This window comes from Perca flavescens, chromosome 1 (assembly GCF_004354835.1).
Source record: "Perca flavescens isolate YP-PL-M2 chromosome 1, PFLA_1.0, whole genome shotgun sequence".
Lineage (NCBI taxonomy): Eukaryota > Metazoa > Chordata > Actinopteri > Perciformes > Percidae > Perca > Perca flavescens.
In genome coordinates this window covers 41697076-41709165 of record NC_041331.1, presented here as the reverse complement: position 1 = coordinate 41709165, position 12090 = coordinate 41697076, and the positions used below count along the sequence as shown (strand labels likewise).

The 12090-nt window shown below is 43.6% G+C and overlaps 1 protein-coding gene across 1 annotated transcript in view; it reads right to left on the bottom strand.

The window, feature by feature from the left end:
• LOC114561149 (serine/threonine-protein kinase BRSK2) overlaps positions 1–12090 on the bottom strand; it is a 199922-nt gene that overhangs the window by 73579 nt on the left and 114253 nt on the right. The window contains exons 3-5 of the mRNA XM_028586925.1: positions 11153–11238; positions 6542–6682; positions 1701–1817 (exon numbers count right to left, since the gene is read on the bottom strand). Of these exons, the coding sequence (XP_028442726.1) occupies positions 1701–1817; positions 6542–6682; positions 11153–11238 (344 nt within the window). The remainder of the gene's footprint in view (positions 1–1700; positions 1818–6541; positions 6683–11152; positions 11239–12090) is intronic.

Sequence of the window (12090 nt, the reverse complement as noted above, 5' to 3'; positions counted from 1 at the left end):
AAATGCCAATATCTCTGTAGGGATCCTTTCCATAATGTTGTCAGACACTTAGAATAATAATCTGAGTCGGTCAGTGGCAACAACAGAACTTTCAGTGGACGCTGACTGATTAATATACTGGACCAGTTTCAGAGACTGTTGTTCCTATCAGTTTGTCCCTGTAAGGGCCCTTTTCTTCTGCTGCCTTCTTAATTTTCTCGTAATTTCTCTGTTTAAACCATGGATGTATTAAGAGAACAAAACCCCTTGATGATAATTCCTTGAAGATCCCAAAATGCACACCATGTACACCATCCCAAAATGGTGTACGGGCTCAGACACCTCCCAAATCGTGACGTATGTCCTCATTCTGACACTAAAAAGCAATTCTAGTGCCGGTTCCATAGTATCAGAATTTTGGATAGTCGTCATGGAAACATGAATTGGTCATGGGACAAGGGCTGAGAAGATTGGCAGAACTGGCAGTCAAGTGACAGTATTCTGATCCAATGGAAATCACATTTGTAAGATTAACAGCACACTAGCCCAATAGATTGGGGAGGGGGGCATATATATATATATATATATATATATATATATATATATATATATATAGTACAGGCCAAAAGTTTGGACACACCTCATTCAAATGTGTTTCCTTTTTATTTTCATGACTATTTACATTGTAGATTCTCACTGAAGGCATCAAAACTATGAATGAACACATATGGAATTATGTACTTAACAAAAAAGTGTGAAATAACTGAAAACATGTCTTATATTTTAGATTCTTCAAAGTAGCCACCCTTTGCTTTTTTATTAATAAGGGAAAAAATTCCACTAATTAGCCCTGACAAGGCACACATGTGAAGGTAAAACCATTTCAGGTGACTACCTCATGAAGCTCATTGAGAGAACACCAAGGGTTTGCAGAGTTATCAAAAAAAGGTGGGAAATTGCATTTTTAAGAGAATTAACAATACCCCAAACTCTGCTGCATTATTTCGAGGGCTTCCGGTGCCTGTATTGTTTGAATTATAATAAGGACTAATGAGTAACTACAGGCAGAACATTTTGCCCAGTAACTCCATGTTCCTTTCTCTCGCGCTCTCTCTCTCTCTCTTGCTTTGTGCAGCATTTCGGAGCTTGAGCGTTAGCCGTTCCACATGACTGGCCTGCGGTGAGCGGGACACATCGGAGCAGCCGGGATCCTACAGAGCTTTCAAAGAAGCCTGCGGAACAAACAACCAGGACCTCACATATTGAAAGCTTTCTAGTGTTTCCGCACTCACAGCATCTTTACACAGCACATCTCACTGCAGCTGGACATAACTCTGTGTTCAACATTGTAGAGAAAAACAAAAATTGAAAAAGCAAGAAAAACGTAAAAAAATGGTCAAAATAAATTGAGAAAAGGCAACAGAAACTACATCAAAAATGTTGGAAAAATGGTCAAAACCAATTGAGAAAAGGCAACAAAAACTACATCAAAAATGTTGGAAAAATGGTCAAAATAAATTGAGAAAAGGCAACAAAAACTACATAAAATGTTTTGGAAAAAAACTAAAAACGCGACAAAATCCTTAAAAAGGAAAGGAAAAAAGCAACTTGTGTCAAACCAAGCCCGTAGGGGGGTGCATTATAACCGGGGGGGTCTGGCAGACTCGGGCCTTGGGTGTGAAGACCCGAGATGTATTGGTTGGGACTTGAGTTGAACTCACCCACAGCTGGTCTCCAGCAGACTGTCCCCGACCTGCAGAGATGCCATGCCAAAGTCTGCTATCCTGATGTTGTTCTTCTCGTCTAACAACAAGTTCTCCGGCTTCAAATCTCTGTGGCTGGAGGACGACAGGAGAGGAAACAGAAGGAAGAGAGGGAATGAAATGTTCCTCTGACTTAAAAACAGTTGAAGCTGTAGCTGAAAATGACCTACATAAACATAAACCGTTTTTTGGTCTCTTTGGCTGTGTGTACCTTCAGAAACAATCACATTCTGAGACTTGAACTTTTGGTTCGGTTATTTGTGACCACTGGAAAGATAAATAGATTCAAATTCAGCTTTTAATTTCAAAAAGTTGAACTGAGAACACATAAACACAGATACATGGTTTTCAAAATAAAATAGTTAGCAATATAGGTGTTCAGTGGCTGTTGCAATTCAATAACTTAAACTCTTATTTGCTTCCATATTTCTGAGCCATAGAAATACAATGGATAGAAAGGCCATTTCCATTCAAATCAACATAGCAGAATGGTCAGAGCAGCAGCCACATGTGTGTTGTAATGAAAGCATATAGGCAAGTCAGGACGACTTGGACTAAAGAAGTTTAATTATTATATTCCTCAAAGTGAAGTGCACATTTTCTGACTGTTTGCTTTTGTTGCTTTATGCTTTTACTTATCTGAATAAAGTAGATGCTGACATTTGTAGGCACTCTGCTTTTATGCTTCAGCCTCTGAAGGTGGTGTGGGTGAAATGGGAAACAATTAGTCCTGAAAGCCTTCACACCTACACTACTTTTTTTCTGCGTTAAAGGCTACTTTCTTACAGTCCAAACATCAAGAACTGACTCACTCCAGGTGTAAAGAAGGTCCAAGTCAGTATCAGAAATCCCTTTTACTCAAAATGAGGGCAGGATATAAAACCAGAAGTTAAAGCGATATGCCACCGTTTGTTTAAATAGTTCTTATCACGGTCTACCCTGACTGTAGAGAGGGGGGCCAACGCATTTGTCTCAGTGCAAGTAATTAGGTTGTTTTTGTCTTTTGTTGGCTCACTTTTACTCACAACATGCTAACCGGCAACATAGGATTCCATTCACTATGCTAAGCTATGCACAAAAAATGTGTTGGACCACCTATCTACAGCTAGGGGAGACCCCACCTATCTACAGCTAGGAGAGACCCCACCTATCTACAGTTAGGGGAGACCTCACCTATCTATAGCTAGGGGAGACCCCACCTATCTACAGCTAGGGGAGACTTCACATATCTACAGCTAGAGGAGACCCCACCTATCTACAGCTAGGAGAGACCCCACCTATCTACAGCTAGGGGAGACCCCACCTATCTTCAGCTAGAGGAGACCCCACCTATCTACAGCTAGGAGAGACCCCACCTATCTACAGCTAGGGGAGACCTCACCTATCTTCAGCTAGAGGAGACCCCACCTATCTACAGCTAGAGGAGACCCCACCTATCTACAGCTAGAGGAGACCCCACCTATCTACAGCTAGGGGGGAGACCCCACCTATCTACAGCTAGAGGAGACCCCACCTCTCTACAGCTAGAGAGACCCCCACCTATCTACAGCTAGAGGAGACCCCACCTATCTACAGCTAGGAGAGACCCCACCTATCTACAGCTAGGGGAGACCCCACCTATCTACAGCTAGAGGAGACCCCACCTATCTACAGCTAGGGGAGACCCCACCTATCTACAGCTAGAGGAGACCCCACTTATCTACAGCTAGGGAGACCCCACCTATCTACAGCTAGGAGACCCCACCTATCTACAGCTAGGAGACCCCACCTATCTACAGCTAGAGGAGACCCCACCTATCTACAGCTAGGGGAGACCCCACCTATCTACAGCTAGAGAAGACCCCACCTATCTACAGCTAGAGGAGACCCCACCTATCTACAGCTAGGGGAGACCCCACCTATCTACAGCTAGAGGAGACCCCACCTATCTACAGCTAGAGGAGACCGGGATAAGCCCTATTTCAACAAACGCTGGCGTATCCCTTTAAGAGCTTCTAGACTCTAGTTGTCCATCTCCTTGGTTCCTTCAGAAGTCTGGTCCTTCAGAGCCAAAGACTTGACGTCTAAAGAGAGAGTCTGAGGCAGAACTTCTCTGATGTGCAATTGCTCTTAGAGACACAGTGTTTCAGCCATGCCTCGAGAAACTGAAGGTGCTCTCGAGATGAAAAGAGATCAAGAGGAGCCGCAGCCTCTAAAGTCACCACCGGCTACAGCTGATGAGGAAGGAGCCTGAAGAGGTTGTTCAATCGTCAAAACTGAACAAACACTCCAGTGCTTCTGTAAACACCACCTCGGATACAATCCTGAGAAAATAAAAGTTTATAGGTGCTGCCTGAGTTTCTTTCTGTCTGCAGTGAATTTATTTTGAGCTTTATATTTACTGACCTCACGCAAATTACTGTCAAGGGGGCAAAATTCTCTTTTAATTCAGTAGGAACTAACTGCAGTTTGTGATGCTAACGAAGGCTACATCTACACTACATTTCCATTTTTAGGCAGTGTTTTAAGACAAAAACGAGAGTTTTAACTCTGTGGCACAACCAGTCTCTATCCATATTAACACATCTGACAATCATATGACTATTCAGACACACTGGGCATGTGCATGCCGGTGTGAAAAAAGGAAGCAGATTGCTTGACGTTACCTGTGGTTGAAAATTATGATTGTATAAATTGAAAATACAGAAAATACTTTGGGGAAAGAAAAAACAATGGCAAAAAGTACAGAGCAGGGATTTATTAGCTTGGCGCGAGGACGAGGCGGAACTGTTACTGTCTGTAAGCTACCTAACAGATAAGACTGACCAAAGAATTTCTAATAAGGGAAGAAGGTCCACTCTCTGGAAACTTCCGGCTTCTGGACTGGTTGCATTTCCACTCTGGATCCATATGAGGGCGCTCACGGGCCAGTGCAGAATGAATGGAGGTCTATGGAGCTATACCCCTCAAAATCTACTTTTCTCAGGATATCATTTTTTGTCTAGTAATTTGAATGTTGCAATCGAAAGGGGAGGCAAAGAAAATACACACTGCTGGGAGTTAGATTTTTTTTAAAGTCGCATTTTTGTTCTAAAAAGCCTTTTAAAATGTCAATGACATCATACACATGGTACGGACGGAGATACTGCTTTACGGCTCTCCCTGTCAATACACGTGCTAGAAAGAGGTTTGCTGATGTTTTAAAGACCAAGCCGAAATATTCACTGACATTCTGGTTCAGCTTTGGATGCCATCAAGCAGGATCTCCGATCATAATCAGTCCTTCACTGACCAATCGGAATTCATTAGCAGAATGCTAGCGTGTTATGGGCAACAAAGACTCAACCTGTAAGAAATTGAAAGGACATAAGTACTCGTTCATTCAACTTTCGACCAATAATCCATGTTGAACTTGCAAAAACTACAATCAAATCTGAGATTGTTCAACGACAATCAGGCGAAAGAGACACATTTAGCCGTCTAGCTCCATAGACTCCCATTCATTTAGCCGTCTAGCTCCATAGACTCCCATTCATTTAGCCTTCTAGCTCCATAGGGTCCCATTCATTTAGCCGTCTAGCTCCATAGACTCCCATTCATTTAGCCGTCTAGCTCCATAGAGTCCCATACATTTTGCACTCGCCTGAGATCACCCCTAGTGGAACTCTGATGGAACTGCAACCAAATTTAGTACAATGGGGTTTAATAGGGAGTGAACAGGCCTCTCTGTAGACGGGCTTTGGACTGACTCACGTGCATCGTTGTTTCCAAACGGCGGCATCAGTTTTTTCCAAATGTCTCCGTTTTAGGGGCTCGGGAATGCTGGAGTAGTGTGGACGCGAGGCGCAAACGTAGAAAAAGATATTCGCTTTTAAACCAAAACGTAGCAGTGTGCATGTAGCCTTAGAGCTGATGTCCAGCTCTTTCCATGTGTGTTGCACATTTCTGAAAAGCAACAGATCACAAAAACAAATCCTTTCTGCTGCTGAAGTTGGAATATTGGTGGACTGCGAGCGTGGATTCATCTGGCAAGATCAGGGATATGTTTGAGGAAATAATGAGTCAGTTCGTCGGATGTTGTCAGCTCAAAACAAAAGATCAGCTGTATTGGTGCTCTTGCGTCTTGTGTTGAGAAGAGCTGACTTCATAAACGCATTTTAAATTTGCTGCAATATTCTTACCAGCAGTCATTCAAGTGTTTCATAATCTGATCTATTCAGACAGTTGATCTGTCTGTCCATGTCTCTCGCATTGTTTACGCCTCCTGGCTATGCTCTCTCCCTTTGTGTCTGCAGATTTTACAGCTGCTTTGCCCTTTCAGATTTCCGACGCAGTTTCCTGTGTTGCGTGGTCTGTCAGCAGTGATATATTTGGGTACATTTCCATTCCTCCTGCCCATATTTTGCACCTCTAAACAGCAATACCTTAAAATACATACTGTTTGAGCCTGCAATTATCAACGGTGAGACTTTTCCACCCTTTTCTACCTGCATAAAATCTTGACTAAGTGCAGCAGATAGGGTCTTCCATGTTTTTTTTTTGGCATAGGACCCCTTAGCTGAAAGGGAAATCTTTTTTACATCAAACAATATTTTGGCGGCGCCCCTGCAGTAACTCTGAGGACCCCAAAGGGGTCACGGACCCCCTGTGTGTTTTCTAAACAGACCACAAGATAACCAACTAGAAATTTTTTTTAATTTGAAAGCAAACTCAAGAGTACAAAGCAGTGTGTAATGGAACTTCCCAAACACAACCCGCTGATATGAATGATATATTATTTAGGATCTGAGTCTCCTCGTGTGAGTGTAAAGGTAACACACCATATGGAGTGGCTGTGGCAGAAGTCCAGGGCTGAGATGATCTGTCTGAAGAACTTCCTGGCCTCTTTAGGCGTTAGCCGGCCCTTTTTCACCAGGTAGTCGAACAGCTCCCCCCCGGACACGTGCTCTAGCACCAGGTACCTGCACAGGAAGAGGGTGAAAACACGTCACGGTCACAGATGGAAGAAAAAGTGATGGAGGAGATATTTGTTATGCATGATACATATAAATGTCTTATATAGAGTGTCTGACATATAGTGCTGTTGTGTGAAATTCCAACTCGTTCTTCTTTACCTAAACCCAACTGTCCTGTTCCTCTTTACCTAAACCCAACTGTCCCGTTCTTCTTTACCTAAACCCAACTGTCCTGTTCTTCTTTACCTAAACCCAACTGTCCCTTTACCTTCTTCTTTACTTCACCTAAACCCAACTGTCCCGTTCTTCTTTACCTAAACCCAACTGTCCTGTTCTTCTTTACCTAAACCCAACTGTCCCGTTCTTCTTTACCTAAACCCAACTGTCCCATTCTTCTTTTCCTAAACCCAACTGTCCCGTTCTTCTTTACCTGAACCCAACTGTCCCGTTCTTCTTTTCCTAAACCCAACTGTCCCGTTCTTCTTTACCTAAACCCAACTGTCCCGTTCTTCTTTACCTAAACTCAACTGTCCCGTTCTTCTTTACCTAAACCCAACTGTCCCGTTCTTCTTTACCTAAACCCAACTGTCCCGTTTTCTTTATCTAAACCCAACTGTCCTGTTTTTCTTTACCTAAACCCAACTGTCCTGTTCATCTTTACCTAAACCCAACTGTCCTGTTCTTCTTTACCTAAACCCAACTGTCCTCCTTTCTTTACCTAAACCCAACTGTCCTGTTCTTCTTTACCTAAACCCAACTGTCCCGTTCTTCTTTACCTAAACCCAACTGTCCTGTTCTTCTTTACCTAAACCCAACTGTCCTGTTCTTCTTTACCTAAACCCAACTGTCCCGTTCTTCTTTAAAAAACCCAACTGTCCCGTTCTTCTTTACCTAAACCCAACTGTCCCGTTCATCTTTACCTAAACCCAACTGTCCCGTTCTTCTTTACCTAAACCCAACTGTCCCGTTCTTCTTTACCTAAACCCAACTGTCCAGTTCTTCTTTACCTAAACCCAACTGTCCTGTTCCTCTTTACCTAAACCCAACTGTCCCGTTCTTCTTTACCTAAACCCAACTGTCCTGTTCTTCTTTACCTAAACCCAACTGTCCCGTTCTTCTTTACCTAAACCCAACTGTCCCGTTCTTCTTCACCTAAACCCAACTGTCCCGTTCTTCTTTACCTAAACCCAACTGTCCCGTTCTTCTTTACCTAAACCCAACTGTCCCATTCTTCTTTTCCTAAACCCAACTGTCCCGTTCTTCTTTACCTGAACCCAACTGTCCCGTTCTTCTTTTCCTAAACCCAACTGTCCCGTTCTTCTTTACCTAAACCCAACTGTCCCGTTCTTCTTTACCTAAACTCAACTGTCCCGTTCTTTACCTAAACCCAACTGTCCCGTTCTTCTTTACCTAAACCCAACTGTCCCGTTCTTCTTTATCTAAACCCAACTGTCCCGTTTTTCTTTACCTAAACCCAACTGTCCCGTTCATCTTTACCTAAACCCAACTGTCCCGTTCTTCTTTACCTAAACCCAACTGTCCCGTTCTTCTTTACCTAAACCCAACTGTCCCGTTCTTCTTTACCTAAACCCAACTGTCCCGTTCTTCTTTACCTAAACCCAACTGTCCTGTTCTTCTTTACCTAAACCCAACTGTCCCGTTCTTCTTTAAAAACCCAACTGTCCCGTTCTTCTTTACCTAAACCCAACTGTCCCGTTCTTCTTTACCTAAACCCAACTGTCCCGTTCTTCTTTACCTAAACCCAACTGTCCCGTTCTTCTTTACCTAAACCCAACTGTCCCGTTCTTCTTTAAAAAACCCAACTGTCCCGTTCTTCTTTACCTAAACCCAACTGTCCCGTTCTTCTTTACCTAAACCCAACTGTCCAGTTCTTCTTTTCCTAAACCCAACTGTCCAGTTCTTCTTTTCCTAAACCCAACTGTCCCGTTCTTCTTTATCTAAACCCAACTGTCCCGTTCTTCTTTATCTAAACCCAACTGTTCCGTTCTTCTTTTCCTAAACCCAACTGTCCCGTTCTTCTTTATCTAAACCCAACTGTCCCGTTCTTCTTTATCTAAACCCAACTGTCCCATTCTTCTTTTCCTAAGCCCGGCCAGCGGTCTCCATAGTTTCGTATCGTACGAATTAGTGCAAGAGAATGCACTGACTATGTAAGTGATCGAATGTGCAGGAATCAATTTCTGTCAAAGTCCCTGAGATACTTTGGAGGATTTGTATCCAACAACAGCAACATTTGGTAATCTTATCTTACATTGAATGCAAAATCGCAACGAGCAAAGTAACTGCTGCCGTCAGATAACTGTAGTAGAATAAAAATTAGGGATACATCCCCTCTGAAGTGTCCAAATTCTCCTAAAATGGAAAAAAAAACTCCAATACAGTAACAGAACCTAAAAACTGTACTAACCCACGGAGAGTAAGCATCCTCAAATCCCCAGTTTAACCCTTTCCTCTGACTGAAAGAGGCATTAATGAAATAATTGAGTCGTAAACCAGAGAGTATTTGGCTACGACATGCTGAAGTTAACACAGTACATTGATGCTTCATGTAAATCCTCGATTAAATCCCCAACCCGTGTCGGTTTTGTGTGCCTGTGGTTTAAAAAATGTTTTATCTCTGGCCTCCTTTCATTTGTCTCGGAGACATCGCTGATTCTCGGGCTGCGTGGCGAGCCGGCTCTCCTGCCGCCCGTCTTCCCCACGGACTGATTTATGTGCAGATTAAGGGCTCTGCTCAAGCGTTTACCTGCCAGAGCTATTCCAATTAGAAACGTGTGCGCTCGTGATTTGCGAGCGTGACATTTTTTTTTCTCTACAGCGAACTGTTTGCATCCATGATGACCATCCGTCCCTGTCCTCGCAACATTAAGAAAACAAATTCCTGCCTCATCCGGAGGCGGTGCCTTTATCAATTATTGAACGGTGCATTAAGCCGTGCCACTGGAGCCCAGCCGCCACACGCGGCAGATTAATGTACACAATAAAACACGGATATACGTTAAAGCTACACGTTGGCAGGGGTTGGTTAAAGTGAGGGGGGACAAATAAAACATGTCATGCTTTAATATTATAATCAAATCCCTGCAGCTCAAGCTGCTGTACGGAGCGAAGATGCAAGTAAATGTCAAATTGTTTTGCAGTGTCGTCAACAGCTCCAACATCATTTCCATATCTTATCAATGTTGTTTGTCAGCTCTTAAAGGAACATGCCGACTTATTGGGAATTTAGCTTATTCACCGAAACCCCCAGAGTTAGACAAGTCCATACATACCCTTCTCATCTCCGTGCGTGCTGTAAGGCTGTCTGACGGCTCCAGCGGCATCAGGCCAGCACAGATCCTGCAGGTGACTGGTTCCAGTAATCCTACTGCTCCGAATAAGTGACAAAATAACGCCAACATGTTCCTATTTACATGTTGTGATTTATAGAGTCACAGCGTGTACAAAAAACAACGTAACATGAGACACACTGTAAACAAACCAGGAACTATATTCTCAGGCGGAAGAATATAGTACTTGGGCGGAGGGATATGCTCGCAGCAAGCCTGTCTGAGAATATAGTTCCCGGTTTGTTTACTGTTAGAAGATGGCTGTGTGTCATGTTACGTTGTTTTTTGTACACGCTGTGACTCTACAAATCACAACATGTAAATAGGAACATGTTGGCGTTATTTTGTTACTTTTGTCACAATTTGGAGCAGTAGGCTAGTTGGAACCAGTTACCTGCAGGATCTGTGCTAGGCTAAGCTAATGCTGGAGCCGTGAGACAGCGTTACAGCACGCACGGAGATGAGAAGGGTATGTATCAACTTGTCTAACTCTGGGGGTTACGGTGAATAAGCTAAATTCCCAATAAGTCGGCGTGTTCCTTTAAAGTTGAACTGAAGTCCAGACCTTAGAATGTACAAATGGGTTGAACTCGCCTCTCTATCTGAGGTAATATAAACTATAAAAGTGCATATTTTTCTATTTTTTTTTTAAACCCTTGTGTTGTCTTTCTGTAGACTTTTTACAGGTTGATTTAGTTGTGCGACAGAAAACTCAGATTGGACAGATAGTCTAGCTAGCTGTCTGGATTTACCCTGCAGAGATCTGAGGAGCAGTTAACCATAGTCCTCACAAATCCACCGGAGGTTAGAACGCCAAAACAGAGAGAGAGGAAAGGGAAGGACATCTGGCTGAAATGAGGGAAATCTGGTGGAATTTCTGGCGGCACGGGAGCAATCCCGGAAATGAAATGTTGTCGATAAAGACTACTTAAAGCCTCATAGACGAGATTTTGAGTATCCACCTGTAGCTACTCATGTACGTCTTTACACAGTATCTTTCCTGCATATGAAAGTCTTATTAAAAAGCACATGATTAGAAAAGATGAAGATGTATATTGGTTTCTTAATCAAAAGTGTGATGATGTGATTGTTCACCGTGTGAATGCAGCTGGACAAATGTACTTACAGGTATTTCTTATTTTCATAGACGTCATGCAGTTTTAAAACGTGGGGATGCTCTATGAGTTTCAGAATGGCTATCTCCCGCTCCACCTGGAGAGAAACAGGAAGAAAAAAGAGAACGAGTTACACAAAGACATCAAAGAGATCATCGCCATTAACAGCAAACACGGAAACACAGTCAGCCGCTCAACTAAATGATGAGACTGCCCCCACGGGCCTGTTTCATGACACACACACACACACACACACACACACACACACACACACACACACACACAAACAAACCCATACACATACACACACGCAAACAAACCCATACACACACACACACGCAAACAAACCCATACACACACGCACACACACACGCAAACAAACCCATACACACACACAAACAGGCAAACAAACCCATACACACACACGCGCACGCACACACACACACACACACACGCGCGAACACACACACACACACACACACGCGCGCAAACACACACACGCAAACAAACCCATACACACACACACGCGCGCGCACACACGCACGCACGCGCAACACACACACACACACACACGCAAACACACCCACACCAACACACACACACACACGCAGGCAAACATGCACACACACACGCACGCACACACACACACACAAACATGCACAGGCAAACACACACGCACACACACGCACGCAAACAAACCCATGCGCACACACACACACACACACACACACACACACACACACACACACACACACACACACATGCACACACACACACGCGCAAAAAACCCATACACACACGTGCGCGCACACACACACACACGCACGTGCGAACACACACGCAAACACACCCACACCAACACACACACACGCACAGGCAAACACACACACACACAAACACACGCGCAAAGAAAACCCATACAAACACACGCACACACACACCCACACAA